The sequence below is a fragment of the Cricetulus griseus genome (genome assembly GCF_003668045.3).
Source record: "Cricetulus griseus strain 17A/GY chromosome 1 unlocalized genomic scaffold, alternate assembly CriGri-PICRH-1.0 chr1_0, whole genome shotgun sequence".
Lineage (NCBI taxonomy): Eukaryota > Metazoa > Chordata > Mammalia > Rodentia > Cricetidae > Cricetulus > Cricetulus griseus.
Window position 1 is genome coordinate 270256340 of NW_023276806.1, and position 26104 is coordinate 270282443.

The following is a 26104-nucleotide window of genomic DNA, read 5'->3' on the forward strand; positions in this document are numbered from 1 at the left end:
AAAAGAGTAACAGAGATCACACCTTTAATACCAGGACTCATGAGAGGTATTTAAGACAAGAACAGATCCAACATGAGGCAATCATTCTCCAGCCACACTGAGGAGAGACAGCAGTTTGAAACTTGATGGATCAGCCCTTTCAGCCTGAACTAGAGGTGAGAGTTATCGGTCGGGTGCTTTGTTTTTCTGATCTTCATCTTGAACCCCAATATCTGTCTCTGGTCATCTATTTTTCCTGTTACAAACAAGCTATAATCCATAGAACCACAGGAGGTTAAATACAGAGTAAGAGACTACGGGGGACAGATAGCTCTCCCCAGGAAAGGGAAATAGTTAGGAATGGGGGGGGGGGACCTGGAATGGGAAGAACAAGTAGGCAGGGGGAAGGAAGAGTTAGACGAGGAAGGAAATACTGAGAGAGAGAACTAAAAATAATGACCATTTGAAGGATAGTATGGAAACCTAGTAAAAGCAAATACTTTCCAAATATATGGCATACAAAGGTTATCTAAATGAAATCAAATAATGAGGGAGTCAGAGCCCTAACTGGCTATCTCGTCACCAAATGAAGCTTCCAGTACAGGGACTGTGTTACATCTAACAGAATTGTTGGCCAATGGGGTCCTATAGGAAACCGCAACCAACCCAGGCTGTTGTCAAGACCATAGGTTGCTCTCCACAAACTGATAGCAAGACCCCATTGCTGAAGACAAAACCTACACGTGGAGAAGTCATGCTGGTACCTACATTGAGCCTTCAGGCCTACATTTTAGTGTAGCTGCCATAGAAAGGTACTCTGCATGACACCAAAATAGGAACATTAAACCAACCCAGCCACAAACTCTTTGATCTACGATAGTGCCCTGCCTGTAAGATATGCTGTGCACTGGTGGCACAAACCTGGGAGTAACCAACCAACATCTATTTGCCTTAAGGCCCACTACATGAGATGAAACCCATACGCTTGTAATAACTGCTTGTGTGACTAAGAACCTTAAACTACACAGTCCAGGAAACTAGGATACACCCAAATACTACTATTTAAAAATAAAAAAGCAATAATAATTCCTAATGACATTCTGCTGTACTCATAGATGAATGCCCTATTTGGTCATCACCAGGGTAGCTTCTTTCTGCTGCCAATGGGTACAAATATAGAGACCCACAGCCATACAATATGCAGAATGAGAGACCTTGAACATTTGGCTCTAAATGAGATGTCTCCATCAAATCTCTCCCCTCAGGGAGCAACATGGTGGAAGATGAGGCAGTTATATTTTATTTTAATATTATCCTTTAATATTATTAATATTTTCTAATGAGACAGAAATCCAGATGGGAGGAGAGAAACTAGAAGAGTAGAGAAGGTGAAACTGCCATAAAGATATATTGTGTGAGAAAAAAAAAAAAAAGCAAACCTATTTTCAATTAAAAAAAAAAGGCAGAATTGTGATCCCTAGAAAATACTGGACTATCAAAGCAGATCAAACCATATTCAACTGATGAGTCATACAACTTTCAGGCAAGAACTAATCTCTTCTCTATCCTGTATGAAGCAACCAACCTGAAAACTGCAGGTGTGTGCATGGCTACTCGCCAAATGCAGGAAAAGCCAATTTCAAAATCATGCTGAAAGCTGAATGTTCTGACTTTATCATTTAAACTCTGATCAAAAGTACAATCAAACTTGATGGGGAAAATACCAACTTCTGTATTTCCAAGTGGGGCAAAATCAACTATAATACAACCAAAAAGTTTCAAATAAAAAAGCACTGACATCCTCATCACCTTGCCCTCAACAAAAAAGCAGTCAGAGCAATGGAGTTCTCTATTTGTTTTCCTGGTCCCCTTCCCCCACCTCTGCTTCAAAAACTATCAACTGCAACTAGGCATGACCAGGAAAACTAAGAGGAGGAAACAATTCCTTTGTGTGCACAGGAAAAACAAAATCAACAATGCCAAAAGACCTAATGAAATGCATTTAATTGCACTGTCTGAAGTACTGTTCAATTTTTCTCTCTAGTCAAAATGCTTTCCAAAATACTTAAACATCCAATTTCATGTCACCTGAAAACTCACTAGAGTAAATAACTTAATATATGTAATCTGTTATTAGATACACTAAAATCATACACTGAAAAAGGTAGAATGTGCCGGGTGGTGGTGATGTACATGTTTAATTCCAGCACTTGGAAGGCAGAAGCAGAGGCAGAGGCAGGAGGATCTCTAAGAGTCAAAGCCAGCCCGTTCTACAGAGCAGTACTAGGATAGCTAGGGCTGTTATACAGAGAAACTATATCTCAAAAAACCAAAAGGAGAGGGTAGGGGAGGGGAACTCAAGTATTCCTAACTCCTTTGACTTGAGAGGTCAAGAAAGTAACATACAACAATATTTAAGAGGCTGAGAAATTTAAAGTACTACTTGGTTGATGGCTTACAAAAAAACACCCTGGAATTAAGTCTCTTTGATTAAAGAAACTCTGGCATTTTTTCTTTTCTCCAAATGTGTCTATATTTCACACATTACTTTGAATAATTATGAAAAATGGTGTTAAACCATATTAGACCTCTGTCACATGTCTATTCAGCATACTGAAAACATACAAACTGGAGGAAGCATGCTGATACTTCCAACAAGATTTAAAACAGAAAACTAAACCAAATACAACAACTTTTGTAATCAGGGAAAGCTGCACAAAACCTAGAGCATCAGCAGTGGGAAGACTAAAACACGAGGTTCATAGATTATAGGACATTCTGGGTTACACAGTCAATCCTGTCTCAAAAATATAAAATAAAATAAAAGCAAAACACCAGCTTGTAAATAACCACTTTCTTATAAAACTAACAAACTCTAAAAGTCAAGTGCTCTTGAGGTTAACATCTGTTTTTCTGAAACGTAAATTATTAAATGTAAAACAAGGGGCAACTTTAGTTAGTGGCCTCAATTCGCAAGAGATACCAAACTTGTCTAGGACAAAGGTTGATCTGCATATCTGTTAGAAAAGCAGTCTAAATCACTTCTGAAACAGCACACAATTCAACAAACTACATAAAGTTTTAGATCCTGTGCTTTTGTTATTAAAAAGAAAACAAAGACCAGAATCTGAAAAAAGTTTCTAAATGTTGGGGACCAGGGCGGGGCAACCCACCAGTGTTAGCACATTCTTTTTAACAAGCATGTTGGCTTTAGGTCACTGAGACGGTAGGTATTGTTAAAAGTCGTTATGTATAGCCAGATCAATGGTGGCGCAAGCCTTTAATCCCAGCACTGAACCATACTACTGGAATGCAGTTGTGGAGAGGGAGGAGGAATGAGCAAAGGAGCCAAGAAGGGACTGGAGAGACCTGCAGAAAACAGTGGACCTGACCTAGTGAAAGCATGGAGACCCTAATCACAAAGCTTCGGAAACAGCATTGGACTGAACCAAGCCCTCTGAAAATGGGTGCCAGCTAGGATGCCAGGGCAGTCTATGGGATCTCTAACAGTGGAGACAGTCTTCAACCCTAGAGCACAAATGGACTTTGAGAGCCCATTCCCTATGGAGGGATACTGTTGCAGCCCAGATACAGCAAGGAGGGCCTGGGCCCTCCCCCAAACGATAAGACAGTACCTGGAAGGCAGAGGCAGAAGAATTTCTGTGAGTACCAGGACAGCCAAGGCTGTCGCACAGAGAAACCCTGTTTCAAAAAACCAAAAGCAGTATGCATGTAACTATTATACTTCCAAGCTAAATTTCCATGGTGCTAATAAAGCAAGCAGGAGAAAACACTATGAATTGGAGATACCCTTTATCTCACCTCTAAGCACATTTAAATGATTTTTAGAAATGAAACAAATGAGATTAAGGCCTATAGTAAGTAGACAGCACTCACAAAAGCAAAATAAAATCCAAGGGAAATGTTCCAACATTTCTATTACTAAATTGGGATTTGCTGTGAATTTTAGCTATAAATGCAAGTCAAGAATAAAAACTCACAGTACCAAACAACAAAATAAAATAACTACACTATGTAAAGAACAAAGAAATAACAATAAAAGACAAACATAAATCTTTGTAAGATTGAAATTAGGAAACAATATTTACAGAAAAGGAACTGCTATCTCATTTTTACAAATTTAAAAGAACTACTCCAATTCCCTTACAACTTCAACACGACTTATTGTTCAGTAACTGAAACACTTGTTCTTCCAATAGAAACAACAGCTCTAGACTTCATTTTCTGAATTGCAGTAACTAGTCTGAAATGAAACAGCAATTAACTTTCCACTATTTACCAAGGAAAAAAACTAAGGTAGTTTCCTCATTTTTCTTTAATACAGTTATAATACTACTTAAAACACTTAATTAGGAAAGCATTTGCAACTAATGTATGTATATGTATACTTATAATACTGAAGCTAAAGTCCAATTATGAAAGTGTAAACATTTTTTAATTTAAAAATTTTAATAATCTAGAAGATTAAAAAACTAGATTATTCTCTTTTACTTTGTTAAAAGACAAAGGATTTAATTTTTACCTATCTTTGAATGTGCAAGTCTCTGTGTATATATTCCACTTGCCTACACCAGCAAAGGTCAAAAGAGGGCATCAGACTTCCTAGAGCTGGAGTTACAGGTAGTTGTGACCTGCCTGATGTTGGTGCTAATAACTGCAGTTATCCATTGACATGTCTCTCCACTGCCTGTCCCCCAATACACTTTTCTGCTTTCTGAGACAGTTTTCCTATGTTTCCCAGGCTGTTCCTTAAAGAGATCCTCCTATGTCAGCCTCCTAAGTGGTCGGGTTATAGGTATGTACCACTTTGTATAGTTAACACTTGTGACGTTTCCTCATATAATTTACAACAAATTGTCTACTGGGAAAAATATCTTCTAAAACTGCATTTACTTAAGCTATTAAATTATTCAATTATAACAATTTAAAATTTCAAGAAAAAAAGGAGCTGGTGTATAGTTCAATGGGAAAGCAAGCCCTGGGCTTGGTAACAAATAATACAAAACCAAACAACCCCTCAAATAATAAAATGAGACAGGCTCTTCTCTTTCTCTTTTTCTTCTCAACCCCACTCCCCTTTCCTCCAATAAAAATTCCCACCTTAAAAAGCAAAAAGATACATGCACATAACAAATACTGATCTCAAATACATTTATAGATCCAGCCTCACCTTCAGAGTTGTAGAAGAACAGAAGTAATACTAGTGTCTAGCCAGTTCTTTTCTAATATTCAGAATGTCAAAAGATTGCTGGGTTCATTCCTGTAATCCTAGCAACATCAAGAACCTTCCTGATTCACAGGAAGGTCTCAGCACATATTAACTGATAAATTACTTAGAGTCAAAATATATTGAATGCACTTGCTTCCTTGTGTACATAATATGTTAAATAAAACCATGTTTAAGAATACTAAATATAAGTGACATTTAATGAACAAGTAACTTTTGAAAGCAGTGTACAGTTTCTTACCTGGTATGGCTGAAAGGCACAATCTTCTGTTAAAAAATCCAGTTGTTTATCTATAAGGAATTCTACTGCAGTGATCGAACTAGGTATACTATTTTCAACCAATGGTTTGAAGGTCTGTCAAGAGAGAGAAAAAAAATAGTAATTTTCTCGTATCCTTAAAGTGTGGTACAAAAGGGTACGTATGAATACTGTTTAAATATCATTGTCACAACTGCATATAATCTAATGCTTTTACTTAAACCATAGGCTAATTTATATTCATTAAAAAGGAATTAAATACAACCATAATACATAAGCTAAAAATTACATTGTATTAAGCCGTTATGTATTTTTAAAAAGAGGCTACCAAATATAAATGTACATGTTCCTGCTTAACACTAAAACTGAAACTGCTTCTAAAGAAGACAAACACATTTACCCCCCTTTCTCTAAACCATCAAGAGAGAAGTTATCATCTAATTTTAATACAGTGCAGGAAGCATCTGATCTAACCCCACCCCTGCCATGCTCCAAGAACAAATACAAAATAACAGACCCAATTACTTCAGTGAGAGAGCAGAGAGGGCTGCAGGAAGGTCAATAAGAAAGACCACACAGTCTACCCAGCAGCAAAATCTCCCATCTCTGGTCTGTTAAAAGTGAGTCTGAGACCACAATGCAGTAAGAAATGTGGGAAAGTTAGAGGAAGGAAATAAGAACACTATGTTTGTCTTCTTAAATGACTATCACCACATTCTCATTCTTAGTAAAGTCAGCTTCAATAAAAATGGAATGTACCCATGTATACTCCTGTTTGTTCTAAAAACTTAAAAATGAAAACAAAATTTCTACAATCTTAAAAAACAAAAAACTGGCTTTCCTATAAAAGAATCAAAATCTGAAAAATGTAATTAGCCAACTGGGCTTCTAAACACACAGAGAGACAGACAGACAGACAGACAGACAGACAGACAGACAGACAGACAGGACAGACAGACACACTTCATTACAAAGCAACCTGAGTTACCATTTGGACACAAAACAGCTTTTTTTCACAAACAATAAATGTCTCCAAGATTCCTAAAGCTGCTGGGGTTTGTTTTTTTACCTTCTCTTGTAATTGTAATTATCAAGTCTTAAATACAAAATACTCTGGGGGGAAAAAGTAAAGATTTTTAATTTTAAAAGATTCTTAAAGAATTAATTTCTACATTTAAGAAATTCCTAACAGGACTTAAGTGGATTCACTGTAACCTATAACCTTTTGGATAAATACATGAGAATAAACAAATATTTTAAACATACCTTATTTCTGCTCCGTTTTAAATACAATGAATTTAAAAGCAATTAATTTTCTTTAATGGAATATTGAAAAATTTGAAAACAAGGGTAACAGCATGTGCTAATTTAGAAGCATGCACAAGAAGCCCTGTATCTCTAGAACAAAAAAAAAAAACATATAAACACACAAAATCCCTCTTGCATACTGCACTTATTTTTAACATTTTTGATAATGAAATCTATTACAATAACTTTCTACTAAGTCCACTCTATAGCCTTTCAAGTGCTAAATATCAAAGTATTGTGTGGGGGAAATAACATTTCAAAATAGACAATTCCCACATTACTTGGATATCTATCACTTCCCACTGACATCAATTTTCTCTATTTCTTGGGCCTAGATTCCTAAAATTACTATTTCATAAAATCCTATCATTATTTATAAGAGAATTTACTCACTTTTTATATGAAATGTTAACATGAAAAGCTATTAATTTACCTTATTTCTACAAAGAAACATTTTCATGTTATACTTCTATTATTTTAGCTTTGGTAAATGAACAAACACTGGCTCCTTCTCAAGAGGACTTTCAATCTTTGGACATTATCTGTTTCTTTTACAAACACTTCAGGCCAAAAACATAAAGGTTAACCAAAAGAAAAAAGAAAGAAAGAAAGAAAGAAAGAAAGAAAGAAAGAAAGAAAGAAAGAAAGAAAGAAAGAAAACCATACACAAAAGTTTATTATCCAAGTGGCTAAAGAAACAATTCAATTTAGTAGGATTTGACACAAGTAAACTTAGTCCTAAGAACCTCTTTCTTAAGCAAATGATACAGGTGTTTTGCATTTCCTGAGATCCAGACATTTTATAATATCAAAAACATTCCTGAGAAGATCTTCTCAACAGCTCTCCTTTTCAAGGTGGACCAGAGGTTTACACATAAAATTAAGCAAGTTAACATAATTTAAATTACTTTCAGTTAACTTGGAAAGGGTTTAATTTCTAGATAAAATAATTCCTTGAACTTTAAGGTATTTAACTGAAAACCTTTGGTTAAAATTTGACTAGCAAAATGACCAGTAAGAAAGCAAAAAAAAAAAAAAAAAAAAAGTCTGATGATACCATGTACAATTACATTTAAATATACCCTCAACAAGTAGAGACACTTTACAGTGCTTATTAAAGAAACAAAATATATTAAATTACCAACTGTGCCAGTGTAAAGCTTACATTACTAATATAAATACAAATATGAAAAATACAGTTAAAATATACTATTTCTTAAAGTGGCAAATCAATTATGTAACCATAATTTCTGTATCTAAGACATCAAAGACTAAACATGTTCATATTAAAATGGAAACAAATGTATTTTGTAGTGTTAATAATGAATCCATAGTAAGGTTCTCTGCTGAAGGTGCACTGTAATGTACAGAAACTAGAACTCATGCATAACTAACTCAAGACTCTGAAGACATTCTATGGGAACTTCCTCAGCCTAAGGGGAAGCAAACCTAGTAGAATATGGTCTTAATCACAAAGGGCTTGAATCTTTGAAAACCCAAATGAAAGACACTAACGTAAAATTGAACATTTAGTTAAAAGAAAACACTTTTCCATTTTATTAGTAGATTAACAGTCCTCTTAATGTCATCTGTTAGTGTTAATCAAACTTTAAAAATAGTCTAAAGCCAAAATAAATCCTGCTGAGAGCCTGTATTTCTAGAAAGGCCTACCACGCTATAGGAAGAATGCTCCAACAACTGTATCCTGTTTGGGGCTCCATGCTGCACCACATTCCATTCACATGAGGAAGAGGCCAACAGATGAGCCCTCCCCGAAATATATTTTTAAATAAATCATCTACAGTTCTCAAATACAACTCAGCTGCTCAGACAAAACATGTTAAAGCTCACCCATCTAGTACTTAACAGGAAATTCATGGGGTTTATGTCTGCATCCAGAGTTTCTAACAATCTCCGGTTAACATTTAACAATTCCTTTTTCAAGTTAAAAAAAAAAAATCAAGCTCATTAACTACAAAAATACAAGTCTAAATCTTAACAAAGGAAAATACTGAAACTAAAAATAATCTAGGCCACACTTGTAAGTCAAGGTTTATCCTTAAAGAAAAAAAAAAAGTCTGGAGTGCCTTGAAATAACAAAGTCCAAATTCCCACCTAAGTAGGTCTACTGAAAACATGATACTGTTAGAAAACAAGCTGGGGGTGGGGAAGGGAATATATACCACCACCAACAACACCCCCCATAAAAGGAAAACACAAAAACCCTCACAAAACAAATACTCCTACTTCCCTTAAAACATTGTGTCTAATTTAAACAAGCCTGCCCAAATACTCGAAACAATTAGAACTCTAGTTTTTAAATTAGTTTTTTAGTGTTACTAAATTATCGGCAACAAAGTAAACCTCTTTCTAAATAGTTTTAGGAACTAAGAACGCTGAGCCTAGAACTATAAAAGGCAATGACCTCAATTCCTAAGGCTAAGAAGCAAAACCAAATGTAATAAAGACAAAAGAAAAAGGAAGCAGAAAAATACAAACCGTACTTAGTTCTTGAGAATTTTAAAGTATCTTTAAATCTCAGCGATCCAAGCCAAGGCTTTAAAGGTCAGTAAATATAGCTGACATTTCATTCTGTTCTTGAGCGGTATTTTTTTTTTAATCAAGCATAAATACTTCTTTAGTCTTCAAAAACAATCATAGGCAAATGGCTTTCAAACCAAGCATTTCTGAGCTCACTTGCAGCGCCGTCATTGTATAGGAAGAAAAGCCAAGACCACAAAACGAAGCAGAGGCTGTAACCTAACAAGGCTCCGAGCAGCAAATGACGATCTTCTGTCTGCCCGGCTCAGCCCTGGCAGTGATGAGGATTACAACTTGCTCTTTGTCATCAGCACTGTGGTGTTAACGACGAAGAAATCCTGCAACTGAAGCACTACCGCATCCTCCGATCTGGGTCAGGATAATTTCTCCCCGAGGTCACTTACATAACCAGTAAGATACTCCAAATAAAGAGAACAGCCATCCATTAGCTAGAGGAAGCTTTCCCACTGTACTGTCTGCATGGAAACACACTGCAGTCGCTTCCAACAGCACAGACACCCAAATGAGAACGAGTACTTGGCTTAGGGCACAGTGAGAGAAGGGAAGAGGCGGTGCTCTGTAAACTGTAACTAATCCCCCGTCACAGGTGCTGATGGAGTCACTTCCAGCACGAGTCACATTACTGGTGATTACTCATTTGGCTGTGGCCATAGAGACTGGCTCATAATTTTAACAACAGACAAAGACAGACTAGTGGCGAGACGAAGAGCTCAAGTTTACTGTCTCCTTCGTAAAGCAAATACAAAGTTTTTGTTTTCCAGAATTACCAAGGTGAGAAGGCTAATAAAACTAAAAAACTTAAAAAAAATACATCAAGCTGGCAAAAATTTAAAAAAAAAAATATATCATTAAGCTACTTTTAAAAACTGGTTGGGGTTTTTAAAAATCTGCTGTGACATTATACAGACTGAGCAGATTATACTCACAAATATATCTATATCATATACATATACTCATGCAATAACAATCAATGAAAAACAGGGCATGAATTTGAAATATAGCAATAATGTTTGTATGATGGATAAATATGAGAGGGTTCCGAGAAAGGACCAGGAAAACAGAATGCTGTAATTATAATCTCAAAATTAAAAAAACTTACTTTGTCATAAAGTGTTAAAAAAAAAACTCGAGAAAAGTCCATTTTTAAAATTGTGAAGCTGAAGCCGGGTGTAGTGGCGCACACCTTTAATGCCAGCACTTGGGAGGCAGAGGCAGGTGGATGGATCTCTGTGAGTTTGAGGGCAGTCTAGTCTACATAGCGAGTTCCAGGACAGCCAGAGCTGCACAGTGAGACCCTGACTTGAACTCCCCTTCCCAAAACAGGGAGGGGTGGGGAAGGACGATTTTGCAGGGCATTGGTGGCACATGCCTTTAATCCCAGCACGCAGGAGGCAGAGGCAAGACAGATATCTGTGGGTTGGAGGCCAGCCTGGTCTACAGAATGAGTTCCAGGACAGCTTCCAAAGCTATTCATGTTATGATAAAGCTCGTGGGAGACCTTGTATGGGGAACCTTGGTGGATTCCATGGCGGGTGAGGGTGACCAAGGGGGTGGGGGGCGCAAATATGCCAGGCAGATGAAGCTTAAGTGACAAGTTTTATTAGAAAGGGGAGGGAGGGAGAAGGAAAGGGAAAAGACACAGAGACAGAGAGGAAGACAGGAAACAGAAGAGGGAGACAGGAAAAGTTCTGTCTACCCCGGGGGAAACACGGGAAAGAGAGTCTAAGTGGGCAGGGGTCCTTTGCACCTGGGCTGACCAGGGTACCTCCTGAATGCATTCTGCAAGGTGACAGGGGTAGGTCAGCATAATGCCTGAATCCTGACAACACAGAGGAACTCTGTCTCAAAAACCAAAACAACAACAAAAAACTGAGAAGCTAAGTGTAATGGTGTATGCATGAATCATTCCCTTCCTTGAAAAGTAGACATTCAATGATCAGGAGTTCTAGATCATCTCTAACTACCAAGAAGTTTAAGGAAAGCCTGGCCTGGAACCTGCCTCTCTAGAAACAGAAAAAAGAAAGGAAAAGAAAAGAAAAGAAAAGAAAAGAAAGAAGAGGGGAGGGGAGGGGAAGGGAGAAGAGAGGAGGGGAGGCCAAGCACTGAATGTGGTGGTGCAGGCCTTGTAATACTAATACACATGGAGGCAAGGAGACTGCTGTGAGTTCAAGGCCAGCAAGGACTAGCAGAATGCTGTCTCAAAAGAAACCAAAACAACAATCTTAGAAAATAAACAGGTGTAATAAAGCAAAATAAAAGGACATAAGCAACCATCTCAGAAGCACTCTATTCAAAGGGAAAGCTGGCTCATAACTCTAGGGTTATGCTGTACAATATTAAGTGAAGTAAGAGTGTGTCTATGGAACATCTAAATATAGTTCTCTGAAGTGAGGTTTGCTATCTGTACAAAAGAAATACATGCTAAAATATATCATAAATCCACACTGAGTATAGTCAAAATGATACTCTGGTTATACTAATTAATATTTTAATATCCTATGTGTTGCTTTTCAATTTAAAATTACACGTGTCACTCACTTATTTCTGCTAGACCAAGACATTTGATTATGAAACATTAACTTCAGCTACTCAACAACCCAAGGACCAGAGATGCAAAACCTGACTTGTGACTACATGCTAAACACTAGGTCATATCTACTAATCTGTCAGTATAATCAAATTTTAAATCTTTACAACATAAAATAAAATACTAGCTCCTGACATGGAGAGACCTCAGAGTTAATATTTACCTGAAATGTTTTCAGTTCCATTTAAGAATGACATGAAGAACATACTATAAACACATGTAATAAAAAGGTGAAAATAAAGCTTGACTGGGTGTGGTGGATCATGATTGTGAGGCTGATACAAGAGGTCTGGCATAAACTCAGGGCCAGCCTGGGCTAGACTGAAACCTTATCCCTAAAACCAAGAATGGGCATGGAGTGAAGATGAAGTGACAGGCATTAATTATTCTAAGTATGGGAATAAATATGGTTTTATTTTATAGATCGTGGGTGGTGCTAAAATAAAATGCTTTAATTTATAGGCAACGGGTGGTACTAAATGTTACTTTAGCAAAAACTATTTTAAATAATGCTGTCAAGTGAAGATTAAAAATCATAATATGTAATCCTAATAACTCATTCCCATGACATAGAAAATACATAGGAATGGAAAAACAGATCATATGTTACATAGGACAACCAATGGACACATATAACAATCTTTCTGAGCCCTAAACACAGAGCCAAATGTTTCATATAGCTAAGGATTTAAGTATCAAATTCTAAGTACCTTCTTATGCTACATTTCCACAATTTACAACACACAATAGTCTAAGGTTAGTATTTCACAGGATTAATCTTGTAATAATAATGTACTATATACTCAGATTTGATTACATACACAACAGACTTTTCAAATGTTTTCAAGTACTATCAGACTCCAACAGAAGCAATAGCACAAAGAACCACAGTATCAAACCAACTGCCACAGTCATCCACCAGTGTTTAAGATAAAATCAAAATGACTAACATGATTACTGAGGAACCAAACAGTCATCTTAAATACACTTCAAACTATATCAACGCTGAAATAAAGTAAAAAGGTATCTCAAGAACTTAGCTAGACAATTCCTGATGTAAAACGAAGATTCACAGAGATACATACAAGCAGCTGGTGACGTGCAACAGGATACTTTTACAGGTTGAAATGGCATTTGACATGTTTGTAAATACATTAGTATGTCTGTTCTTGCAACAAACTTCTAACACTCATAAAAACAGTGAAGTGGTCAGGCAGTGGTGGTGCACACCTTTAATCCCAGCACTCAGGGAGGCCGAGGCAATTGGATCTCTGAGTTTGAGGATAGCCTGGTCTACAGAGAGCATTCTAGGATGGCCAGGACTACACAGAGAAACCCTGTCTTGGAAAAACAAAAACAAAAAACAAAACCCAGTGAAGTGATGATACAGAAAGTTGCTAGGTTTTACCAAGTCTCCTTGATTCTCTTATTCTTAAAAGCTTATCAGGAATAGGAAACTCAGGTCAGACAGAGGAAGTGAAGAGTTCATCAATCCCACTCTCTGGTAAAGGATAAGAAGTCTTTTCTAGCTGCTAGAGGAAGAGGAAACTACTCCAGTTACTGCCCAGAAATACACTTCTCTGACTTCCTTCCCTTTTAGCTGGTTTCCAGGTTACAAGCTGAATAAATCAACAGAGGTGAGAAAGTAAACAGAGGCCAAAGGGAAGGCAACACTGGCTTTCCAAAGAAAATTTGTTCCTTCCAATAATGTAAGAAGGCTGTAAATGCAATTAAGGGTTAAAGGGCATTTTAGTTTTAAATTTTACCTTGGCCTATAAATGTAAATCCTACACCTTTATACGTATGGAAACGTGAAATCCTCAGAATTTCTCCAACAATAAAGACAAGGAAAACCCCAAGAACAACAAAAACTTCTGTCAGGGCAAGAATCAAGGGGGAATAAACCTCTTCTGTGTTCAATGGCCTAGTATTACAGTCCTATTTCAAAGGCAGAAGCAAACAGATCTCTATGAGCTCAAGGCCGGCCTGATTTACATACACACTGAATTCCAGGACAGTAAGCTATACAGTGAGACCCTGTCCCTAAAACTAACAAAACCAAAAACACCAAACAAAGACATACGAATAGGAAAAAAAAAATAGAAGAACAATCACAGTTAAAAGGACCCCAAATAGACATGGTCTTATAACTAGATTCTGGCAACATTTTTCAGTACGGTGTACTTTTTTCTATATTATCTATGGAAATATAGAAATGCAAACTTAGCTCAGCTGTTGAAAAAGCACTTGTCAAGAAAGCAAGAGATAATGAGTTCAGATCTCTACAACCCATGTAAAGGGTAGGTGGGCTTGGCGGTTCCCCTGTAATCCTGGCTCAGATGTTGGAGATAGGTTCCTGAGAGAAGTCTAATGGCCATATTGGCAAAACTTTGGGTTTGACTGAAACCCTAATTCAAAGAATAAAGCAATCAAGGAAGACTTCCTACATCAACCCCAGACCTCTAAACACACGTGCATGTGAACACACACACACACACACACACACACACACACACACTAAAAAAACAAACAAACAAAAAAAACAAAACAAAAGAAGCTCATTCACCCTCCTCTTAAGTAGAAGCACACTCCATCAAGCAATCTATGTGGGGTTTTGTGCACTTAGCTCTGGTGAAAAAAAGATTAACTGAAGACAAGCTATTTTCCTAGCACAATTTATGGTGTTTTCGGGAGGCACAACATTAGTGATTATAACATACAATTTTAACTGTTAAAAATTAACTTGTAGAATCAGTACCTCTATCTCATTCTCACTATGTATTTGGTAAGAACATTTTGCAGATATCTTGTCAAAGGGTTACACTAATAATTTTTTGAAATTCTTTATTACAGCTGATTTCGCTATTAAAAAATATTTTCTTTCTAGATTTTTGTTTCTGTTTAAGATGCTAGAAAATTCAAACCTAGTACCTCATACTTTTCTTACTGAACCCTATCCCCAACCCCTTCTAGGCTTTCTTATACTAGTGAGAGACACCCTGGAATTCTAGAATTATTTAAGAGTTTCTCACCTCAGACTTCTCTTTCAGAATTATCTGATTAATTCTTCTGCCTCCTAATAGTGAATCTTTACTAACTTCCCTTCACTACTATGCTGCAGGCTGTGGTGGTAAGAATCCTAGTACTCTGGAGGTGGAGTGATTTTTACATTGTAAGAGAATATGAAGTAACTATATTGTTTTTATGGTTGCTGGCATGGGGTGGCAGAGAGCAAAGTATTCTGCCAATCTGTTGTATTAGACTTTAACCTTTGAACTTTAAATGGAAGAATATGATATTAAGATACCGGAAGCCTGACTTTAACAAATTCTTTATCAACACATCCCACAGAGGACAAATCAATTCACTATAGGCTTAATGATAGTTCTACAGGTATTGACTACCAGCAGTGTTAATCTGGGGTGTGCATCCTTCATCAATCTTATAACCATCTTCAAGCAAACAAATGATAAGGGCTGGGCATGGAAGCAGATACCTGTGAACATCCCAGCCCCTGGAAGGCTGGGACAGGAGGGCACAGGAACACTGACTTCATATAGACTGGACTCCAGGCCAGACTGGGCTATAGTGGCAACCTACTCAAAAATCTAAGCCAGAACAACTGGAACAAAGATTAACCCCTAAATTTAATAAAGAAAAGCTTGAGGACAAAATGGTGTACACCTTTAATCCCAGCACATGGGAGGCAAAGGCAAGTGAATCTCCACCAGTTATAGGCCATTCTAGTCTACATATCAAGTTCCAGGCCAACCAACATTACATTGTGAGAGCCTGTCTAAAAAACAAAAAGGAAAAGAAAAACTTATGTCCTACATTTATATTTCACAAAAGTAGCTACCTATGTATAAGGTAAGAGAATCTTAGATTTTCAGAAACTCTTATGGAAGAAATTTAGAGGGTCTGAAAACAGGAAGCCAATACATGTATGTGAAGGAGACGGAATGAAACAAATTAAATTTTAAAACCATTAATAGTCATACAAAGGTGGGGTGTGGTGGCCCATGTCGTTAATTCCAGTACTGGAGGCTGAGTTTGAGCCAAGTCTCCATAGTGAGTTTTAGATCAGCCAGGGCTACACTGAAAGACCCCATATCAAAAGTTAAAGAAAAACAAAAAAACAGGATCTAGATTAAAAAAAAAAAAAACTTATCAATTTGTCACTAAATAAAATATCCCACTTTTGGGCTGGGCAGTGGTGACACACACCTTTAATTTCAGCACTCCTGAGGCAGAAGACAGATCTCTGTGAGTTTAAGGCCAGCCTGGTTCCAGGACAGCCAGAGCTACACAGAGAAACCCTGTCTTGAAAAAAAAATAACAAAAAAATCCCACTTTTCATGTAGATGGGGAGTTGGTTATAAAATATTTTAAGATTCTACTCTTCAAATTACTTAATAGGAGCAGAAAAGACTGCTTGCATGTTCATATGTTACATTGGTATCAGAATACAAAGTAGCACAATCCTATTTCAAAATGTATTAATAAATAAAGGCTAACACAAAATCACAGGGAAAGTTTGCAGGATGAGACCTCCGATCCACAGATCTTTTATCTCTTAGTGATGAAAAACCAATTATAATTTGTGGGGATAAATCTACACAAATCAATACAACCATACAAATAAAACATATGTTAAAATGGTAGTAATTAGTGGGCTCAAGAAGAGATAGCTCAGCAGTTAAGAGCACTGGATGTTCTTCCAGAGGACATGGTTCAATTCCCAGGGTCCCATGGCAGCTCACAACTCCTGTTCCAGGGAATCCAACCCCCTCACAAAGGCATACGTGTGGGCAAAACACCAATGTACATAAAATGCAAATAAATAGTTTTTAAATATTAATCAAATAAAGTAAAAGTTAATCTGAAATAAATAGCCATGATTCTTAAAAGAGGACATTTGTCATTTGACATTATGTTTACATATGACTAATTTCATTGCCCCTTTTCAGTCTAAAATTATCAGTAAAGTGTATTTTCCAAATTTCCCCAATCATTTCATTGTACATCCCACAAGCTTGGATTAAGACAACTACTTATTTACCAGTTTACTTCCTTTCCACTTGCTAATCATTTCTTTTCCCATCTTGTTGCTGGTCAAAAACACTGACATTAGCAACAATTTTCAAAGCTGAATGTTTCGGTGAGAAAAGACAACTCATACTATGACACACACAGTAGCTGTCTAATTTTAAAAAAGGAGTAAGTTTAAGATGACACTGATTGCTTCAGTATTTAGATCTAAACATAGTAAAATAACAACTTATCACAATTTCAAATGTACCTTTAAGAATGTATCATTTATGCCAATATTTTGACAACATGAAATTCCAAGTCCTGATATACTAAGTAGCAGAAAAGAGAACTACTTTATATAACTATGTAGACACTTGGGTACTGAACTGCTTCTTTCAATTACAAGACAGTAATGATTCAATTAAAGTATCCTTTACTTTCCTCTAATGTACTGTACATTAGGAAATGTGTTACAAAGAAAGCACAGAGAAAATAAATATACAAGTTGAATCTCAATAAATGCTCACAGAAAATGATTTATTTCTTTTACAAATGCCACAAAGCAATAAGGTCTTAGTAACTAGGCCTATCCTCATTCCCTTTCTTTTTCACCTTAACTCAGGTTGACTTGAATTAGCAAGCACAATAGGCAGGCATCATACTCCTGGCAAGCTTCCTGCTTCAGCCTTGCATGTCCTGGGATTACAGGCACAATCACCATGCCTGCCTTCCAAAGCACTTTCAGTTAACTATATTCCCTAGTAAAGAGATTTAATAAGTAGGTTTCCAGAGCTAACTGGAATAGGGGGAAGTTGAGATTCATGATGCACACAATTTATATCTGTGTGAATGAGAAAAATTTCACAATTAGATATTTCAGAGATTATAATAAACTTATTCCATACCCCTAGTTTTCTTCAAAGTTTCAGATGGCCTATGAAACAGACTGGGAAAAAAACTTTAGGATTCCTGTGGATTTAGAGTACTTTATACCTTTTTATCCATTGTCTGTTCATTAAGAATTTGAAGGATTCCAAGCACTAACACTTGACCACCTGCTTTCTCAGATTTATCGAAAGAGATTCTCACTATTAGCTTCCATTAGGGCAAACTTTAATTTTGTAGAGTAGTTATTTTGTCACAGAAACATGAACATTACCTTAAATTCATAAATTTTAGTGTAAAAATCAAAAAACCAAAACCATTATCTGTGTCCACTGAGCTCCCTCCAGCCCCCACCCCTGTTGCTTGCTATTTTGCTTATACTGGTCTCAAAAGCCTAAGTGTTGCTTCCATCTCCACCTCTCCCCTTCCATTTGCTGAGGATGGGGTCCAAACCCACAGCCTCAAGCTTACAAAGCAGGAAATAAGCATTTTTCTTCAGTAAAGCAAAACAGTATGTAGAAGTAATTTTTAAGAGTGTTTGTAGAGTCAACTTTAAAAAGTGCTTGTGGGTTTTTGCTCTGCTACTTCCTTTGCCAAAAATAAGTTTTCTTTACCTTCATGCAGTGACTATTAGACTGAGCTGCTTGTGTTTTTATTTATTACTCTTATTAGTTGATAAGAATCCTGACAGGTTACCCTGCTACCAGAACATGATGCTAAAAGTATACCGTTAGCCAAGGCCTACAACAGTTGTTTTTCGAAACAGTACTCCTGTCTAGTAGCATTGACCATAACAAAGAACTATTAATAGTCAAAAAATGCAAATTCCTGGGCATGCAACAGACTTACAGACACAGAACCTGTGAGGCACAGACACCTACGCTTTAACAACTTATTTAACAACACCAACTCTTTGAGAATTTGATAAATGCTATCTATCCCTTCCCCAGAAATATATAAGTTAACATTTTGAGCCACAATTTCCAAGATTATATGGAAAACCTTCAAGTAATGCATATTTCTAAGCCTTTCCTCAATTTCAGGTGAGTATGGGGAGCCCAGGAACGCTTATTTTTAAAAAGTTCCTTGGCTGTATCCCAGACTCTGTGAGCTTTGGAAAGCACTGCTTCAGAAGGCTCAACACGGTGAAAGATCCTTACTCCACTAACAGCTCTGACAACCCCCACTCTTTTAGTAGACAGAGTATCGCCTTACTAATCTTTTAAACTAAATTTTTAAAAATTTTATTACTTAAAGACACTTGGCCTAGGGCACATCTCAGGGCAGATCAGCACAGTCCAGGACTTAAGATATTCTCTTGGCAGATGTTACCTTGCTCAGTTAATTTCCTAGTAAGCACAACAATCTTTAAATACCTTACCAATAAGCATACATTAAAAAGCAAGCCACTCTCAGTGTGGAGCTCTGACTCATGAAGAGGTCCTGTAACAAATGTGAAAATCCTAAGGCAAAAGGAGAAACTCTGATACCAGGTACAAAGATGCCCTCTCATAGACATCTCTCCCTCCTACACTACCAAGCAGCAGAAACAGTAGGTTGGAGAAGTGGCAATGCTTCTTCCCCAAATTACATGGCAAAAGAAAACCTAAAACCAATTTGTAAACACTATGAATGCAAAGGTAGTTTCCCCTTGAAGCTTGAAACAGATGAGGGCTTAATCATCTCTGATCCCTATTTTCTATGCATCCAAACTGGAACAAAGAGGAAGTTTTTCAAGAAAATACCTGAAGAGCCAGAAGTGTAGTTAATCATTCAAGAAAAGATTTCAAGGCTGATTTAAACTGCCTGTGAACCTGTGAAGCTACAAAAAAAAAAAAAAAAAAAAAAAAAAACCCTCAGGTCACATGAACTATGAACCCAGAATAAGCTGGCTCAAGATGGTGGCCAAAGGAGAAGCCCTAAAACTACAATGTTTAATCTTGTATTATCAACTACAGCACATTTTCCCCATTTTTTCATCTTTATTGAAATATAGTTGATACTAATTTTATAAATTCAAGGTGTATAATGTGACTTTACATACTGTAAAGTGACTGATACAAAGCTGGTTAAACATCACCCCTTGATCTAGTTAGTTTTTGTATATGATGAAAAAAATTTAAATCTTCTCTTAGGAAATTTCAAATATAGATGATAGATGATAGTATTGTTAATTATGGTCATCAGGCTGTATCACATTCACTGAAAGTCTAAACTTGTGTTTTTTGTGGTTTTGTTTGTTTGTTTTCGAGACAGGGTTTCTCTGTATTGCTTTGGAATCTGTCCTGGAACTAGCTCTGTAGACCAGGCTGGCCTCAAACTCACAGAGATCTGCCTGCCTCTGCCTCTCAAGTGGAGTTCTGGGATTAAAGGCGTGTGCCACCAAAGCCCAGCGAAAGTCTAAGCTTTTTACTAGGATCTGTCTACTCCTATTCCCCGGCAATCTCCATTCTATACTCTTTCTTTTGTTGTTGAATTTATGTATATGTTTTCTTTTTGGGGGGGTCACATGTGTGCAGGTGCCCAAATGGCCAGAAGTGGGCACCAGATCCCCCTGAGTAGTTGTTACTGGAGGTTGTGAGCTGCCCAATGTGGTTGACTGCTGAGCACAGGTCCTTTAGCAAGGACAAGAGTTCATAACTGCAGAGCCATCTTTCCTATCCTTTTGGCTCTGTTTCTATGAGTTCAACATTTTTAAATTCCACATATGTGAAATAATAAAGTATTTATCTTTCTCTGTAAAGTTTATCTCACTTAGCATAATTTTTTGCTGTGCTAAGGATTAAACCATGGGCTTCCAGGCCACTAAGTACTCACTCAACTCTACCATTAAGCAACATCTCTAGTCCTCTTTTTTTTTGGGGGGGGGGGTAATATGACAAATCCTTATACATCCCAAGTTGCCCTCAGAATTGCTATGTACCCAAAGGTTTGTTGTTGTTTTCATTATTTAAGGATACTTTATTAGTTTCTGCATCAATCCCACAGAGATAAGATCTTACATATTTAACAGTATATTACTCCTCTACAAATGAAAGGTCAATGACTCCATTTTTGCACATTCCCAACTCAACATGATAAACTAAGATACATTTTTCCAAAGTTGACAGCACAGCTAGTTCCAAATATATATATTTATCTGTATGTATATGCATATAAATATGAAAAAACAGTAACAGTGAATTGTGAATCAATAGCATCAACAGTTTCCAGGTGCTTTAGTCATCTGGACAAAATTTTAGACAGCCATCATTTTAAGAGTAATGCATCCTGAGATGCCTGCAAAATACACTTGACATAATTTGAGTTAATTATGCACTTCATTAACTTATGAATTATTAGAGTTTTAATAATACTCTTATCAACAAAGGCAGTTTTCAAATACTAGAGCAATACCAGTTAGTAAACATTTTACTACTCACCGTTATTTGGTATTGTATGTCTGAAAATAAAATCTATCGCTATTTGGTTCTACATGGAAATCTACCTAAGTCACAACTTAGGTGTGGTACTGAAGAACTCCAAAGCCACTTATTCTTTTTTGAGACAAGGTCTCATGGTATGGCTCTGGTGCACTGAGACCAGGCTAGCCTGAACACACACAGAGATCCACTTGTTAGGATTAAAGGCATGTACCACCATGCCCAGAAGCTTGGTGTTTCTTAAATGCACTCAGAAATATGAACAAGTTGAGCAAAATTATCTAATAAAAACTCTGTTTTATACTAATGCTTTGGTTATCTCAACTAATTTATTAAGTGGTTGGTTCTTCACCCACTGGATTTACTGGCTGACATAGAGCTACTACTCTTTTGTACTGTCTAGGATCTCAAGAATATCTTCCACAGATATTAAGCACAGAATCAAAACTCAGAATTCAAAATACAGAATGCATATTGCTGTCACATTATTGTAAAGTTAAGAAAAAGTAGAGTCATCTTAAGTAGGACACTATCTGAAACTGTTCTTGTATACTTAAATTTAACATTATTAATCCTCAAACGTCCTGTTTAGGTTCCAAAAGACTACTACTTAAGTATGGGGCAATACCCCACCCCCACAGGCTCACATTAGAACAAGAGGTGGTCAAACCTGTTAGGCAGCTTCAGATGGAAAAAAAGGATTAGGAAGCAATTCACTCAACAAATATTAACTGAAACATCCAGCTTGTTAAACGTTGGCACAAAGATTAAATTTGATGCAAAGATGAAGTTAACCAGAAACTCTGTAAAAGTTAAAACTTCTTTGGTATAAACTGTCACACCTTCACTCCATAAGAGGCACTGAACTTTAGGACTCATATGTCTCAGGCTGGTGTGAATGTTAAAGATAGTATGCTTCAATCATGTGAAATAGCATGACGACATACTCAGAACATTTTAAGTGAAAATAAAACTTCATTAATTGACCCCCCCAGGATATTAGGATATAAACAGTGATCTACACTATAAAGATCCATCTATAAAACTTCGATGTTTTGAACTGTTAAAAGGACTAGGGATGTATCAAATGGCTTTCATTATGCTTTAATGTACTGGAAATTTTTTATCCATCTTATTCTACACCACAGATTTAAAAACAAAAACTCTTAAGGGGCTGGAGAAAGGTTTCAACCCATACTGCTTTTATAGAAGGTCCCAACTTTAATTTCCAACACCCAGTTCAGGTGGTTTATAACTGTCTCTAACTCTAGTGTCAGGGTATCTGACACCCTCTACTGGTCTTCTTGGACACAGCACTCACGCCCCCCCCCCCCCCCAGTATAGAAGACTTGCTAGATCAGTGGTTCTCAACCTTCCTAAAGCTGCAACCCCTTAATACAGTTCCTCGTGTTGTTTGTGGTAACCCCTGTACTGGCTGGTTTTGTGTGTCTTGACACAAGCTAGTCATCAGAGAGGATGGACCCTTAGTGGAAGAAATACCTCCAGGAGATCCAGCTATAAGGCATTTTCTCATTTAGTGATCAATGGAGGAGGGCCTAGACCATTGTGGGTGGTGCCATTGCTGGGCTGGTGGTCCTGATTTCTATAAGAAAGCAAGCTGAGCAAGTCAGTGAGCAGCTCCCCTCCATGGCATCTGCAGCAGCTCCTGCCTTCAGGATCCTGTCCTGACTTCCTTCAGTGAAGAACAGCAATGTGGAAGTGCAAACCCTTTCTTCCCCTACTTGACTTCTGCACATGGAAATGGAACCTGGGTCCTAAGGAAGAGTAGCCAGTGTTCTCAACTACTGAACCATCTCTCCAGCCTCCATTTACTTTTTAATAATGCTCCAATCCACTCTACAGACCAGGGAAAACAAATTAAGATGAATGAAAACTCCTAAAGATATAGTAACCATAGCAAACAACCCATGTTACATGTCAGAAATGGAAAGAGAATGATCATGCCACTTGCAGATTGCTATGTTGTCCTTAAAATGTCCACTTACTGATATTAACACTATTGTCTCAAGTATCCTCTACCTAAGAAAGAAGAAAGGAAAAGCATTGGTGCTCACTGTTCAGCACTTTAACTCCAGAGTAAACAGGTATTGATTACAGGCCCCTTCCTCTGCTGAGTTCTCATGTATACATTTAACTCTGGTCCTTGCACAACTAGCAGGGAAGGTTGAACTAAACACTAAGTACAGTAATCACCTTGTGTTGTTTCCTCCTCCTTTTCTGTGTGGTGTGTGTGTGGTGTGGGTGTGGTGTGTGTGTGTGTGTGTGTGTGTGTGTGTGTGTGTGTGTGTGTGTGTGTGTGTGTGTGTGTGTGTGTGTGTGTGTGTGTGGTGTATATGTGTAAAGGATCGCATACCCATGTGCTTACCTTTGTGATGCTAGATGTCTTTCTCACTCTCCACTTTTTCCTTTTCAGAAAGGTAAGGTAGGCCGACATGTGTTTGCATGTATGCACACACGAAAATGAAAGCCAGAGGTTCTTCCTTGATTACTCTCTACCCTATATATAGAAGTACCTGAACTTAAGCACAGAGTCAAATTCATCAAGTTTAACTAAACAGCTTTCTCTGGGGATTGACACAGCTGAGATTACAAGTGATCTGCAAAGCATGCCAACTATTTACATGGAAGCTGGGTATCCGAGCTTTACCCAGGAAGCAGCTCCTCAGTTCATCCTTTCTTCTTTGGTCAAGAGAGCACTTTAGGAAAGTGTTAGTGCTGGATAATAAAGGGCCCACTTACAGTGCACGAGCCGTCCCCTGTCCTGCGTCCATGCTTAGTTTGCTGTAGTTGTCATCTTGGTATGTGTATAGTGGTGTCCATTTTAAATTAATTTTAATTTACATTCTTTACAGTGTATATGATCTTTTCACACACTTGTTTATCACATGCATATCACTTTTAATCAATTATTCCTTGTGACTTTTTTTTTCTTTATTTTTGTGACTAACCCTGAACTTCTTTTCTTCCTGACACCACCTGCCAAGTGAAAGGATCACAGCAAGTATCATGCAGTTTTTGTGGTGCTAGGGATCAAACCCAAGATTTCATGAATGGGGGCAAGCACTCAACCACCCTGAGCTATATGTTTAGACCCCTTTTTTATTTTATTCTCTGGAATTTATTCCCACCCTTCCAACTGATACTAAAATACACACCTAAGTCACTCCATCCAATGTTTCATGCATGTGTGCTCCACGTTAAAAGGTATTAAATCACTTTCACACAACACATAAGTTTCAAGTGTGTCCAGCCTTTCATCCTTGTCTAGCTCCATATAATAATTATATACATTAAATCACTAAGTACTATCTATTCCTTCACATTCATTCTTTTTTAGTGTTGCTCAAGATGTTTTCCTACATCTATTAAATTTCAACTCTTTCTTTTCAGGGTTTATGACAAACAGCCTTTTTTTCCATGGATTTTCAGATTACTACACGAAATTATTTTCTGCCTCTGCACCCATTATACCTTGTTTAGACTTTTAATGTACCACAATAAAATAACTACATATATATATATATATATATATATATAATATATATTATATATATGGGATGTATCTCTTAATATTCATCTAAGAAATACTATCAAATGTTTGTAGTACAGTTCTAAAGCTGAGTGTTCTCAAGGGAAAACAGCTCTACTAGCTTCCAGGGAAGGAATAACATGCTATTAAAAATTAGAATGAAAGACCTAAATTTAAACAACTCTAGAACAATGTACCAAATAACGTGGCATACAGCTGGGCAGCAGAAACTGAAGAGGCATTTCTCTAAGACATTTAAAAAAAAAATACGTAAAAACATGTTCCATGTTATTTCAGAGGAGCACAAAACACTGTGGTTGGCTATGGTGGCTTATCCCTATAATTCCAGGAAAGGCAGACCAGACCTTCACAGCCATTCTAGGCTATACAGATGAATGTTATTCTTATTTGAGACAGGGTCTCACTATGTAGCTCTTGCTGTCCAGGAACTCTATGCAAACCACTTTGGGCAAGAACCCACAAAGATCAGCCTGACTGAAGCACCACAAGCTCTGGCTACAAACATTTTTGAGGCTGACATACATTACTTGACACTCTGTTTCAAAGAAAATAAGTGATTTTTGTTCCTTTTTTTTTTTTTAAGAGGAGGAAAGAAAAGAAAATAAGAGAAAAGACCACCTGATTAAGGAAGAGAAGAATGAAGAGGGAAAACTGGGGGAGTTGCCCCAACAGAGGCAAGTTAGTTTGTATTTCTAATTCCAGCACTTAACACACCAAGGTAGGACTCAAATTCAAGTATAGCCTTGGTTACATAGCAAGAACCAGTCTCAAAACATCAAAACTAACACATATTAAAATAAGATTAACCAGTACTACTTGAGATTATTTGGAGTGGAAAGAGTAACACATGATTGGTCCAAATGCAAATCAGTACAACCCCAAGGAACAGTATGAAACTTCTCAAGAAGTAAAAGTGGAATATATCATATGATCCAGAAATCTCATTACTGAACTTAGCAGGTTAAGGTAGTATTTTTGTTCCCAAGTTTGATTCAGAATAGTCACAAGAGCCAAGAAAAGGTATTAGCCTCTGTCTGTCTATCTGTGATGAGTGGAAAAAGATATAATGTGTAAGTATAGTAGAATACTATTCCACCACCACCACCAAAAAAAGAGTAACTGAAGATTAGCCATTTGCTATATCATGAGCAGAACTAGAGTCATTATGATTATGGTAAGCTAAACAAGTCAGGCACAGAAAGAAGTCCGACACAATCTTAATCTAGTATGAAATCTAGGAAAAGCTGAT

The 26104-nt window shown here is 37.1% G+C and overlaps 1 protein-coding gene across 7 annotated transcripts in view; it reads right to left on the bottom strand.

Moving 5' to 3' along the window:
• Jmjd1c (jumonji domain containing 1C) overlaps nucleotides 1–26104 on the bottom strand; it is a 165739-nt gene that overhangs the window by 70031 nt on the left and 69604 nt on the right. For 4 of the 7 annotated variants that reach the window (XM_027395050.2, XM_027395048.1, XM_027395047.1 and 1 more), the window contains exon 3: nucleotides 5469–5582. The exons of 1 other annotated variant lie outside the window; for it this stretch is intronic. Coding sequence is in view for 3 of the 6 variants with exons in the window: in XM_027395048.1 (XP_027250849.1) it covers nucleotides 5469–5582 (114 nt within the window). In the remaining 3 variants the exon portion in view is untranslated. Of the gene's footprint in view, nucleotides 1–5468; nucleotides 5583–9293; nucleotides 9893–26104 lie in introns of those variants that run through there. 2 more of the 7 variants (XM_035451970.1, XM_035451971.1) reach the window with 2 other exon arrangements.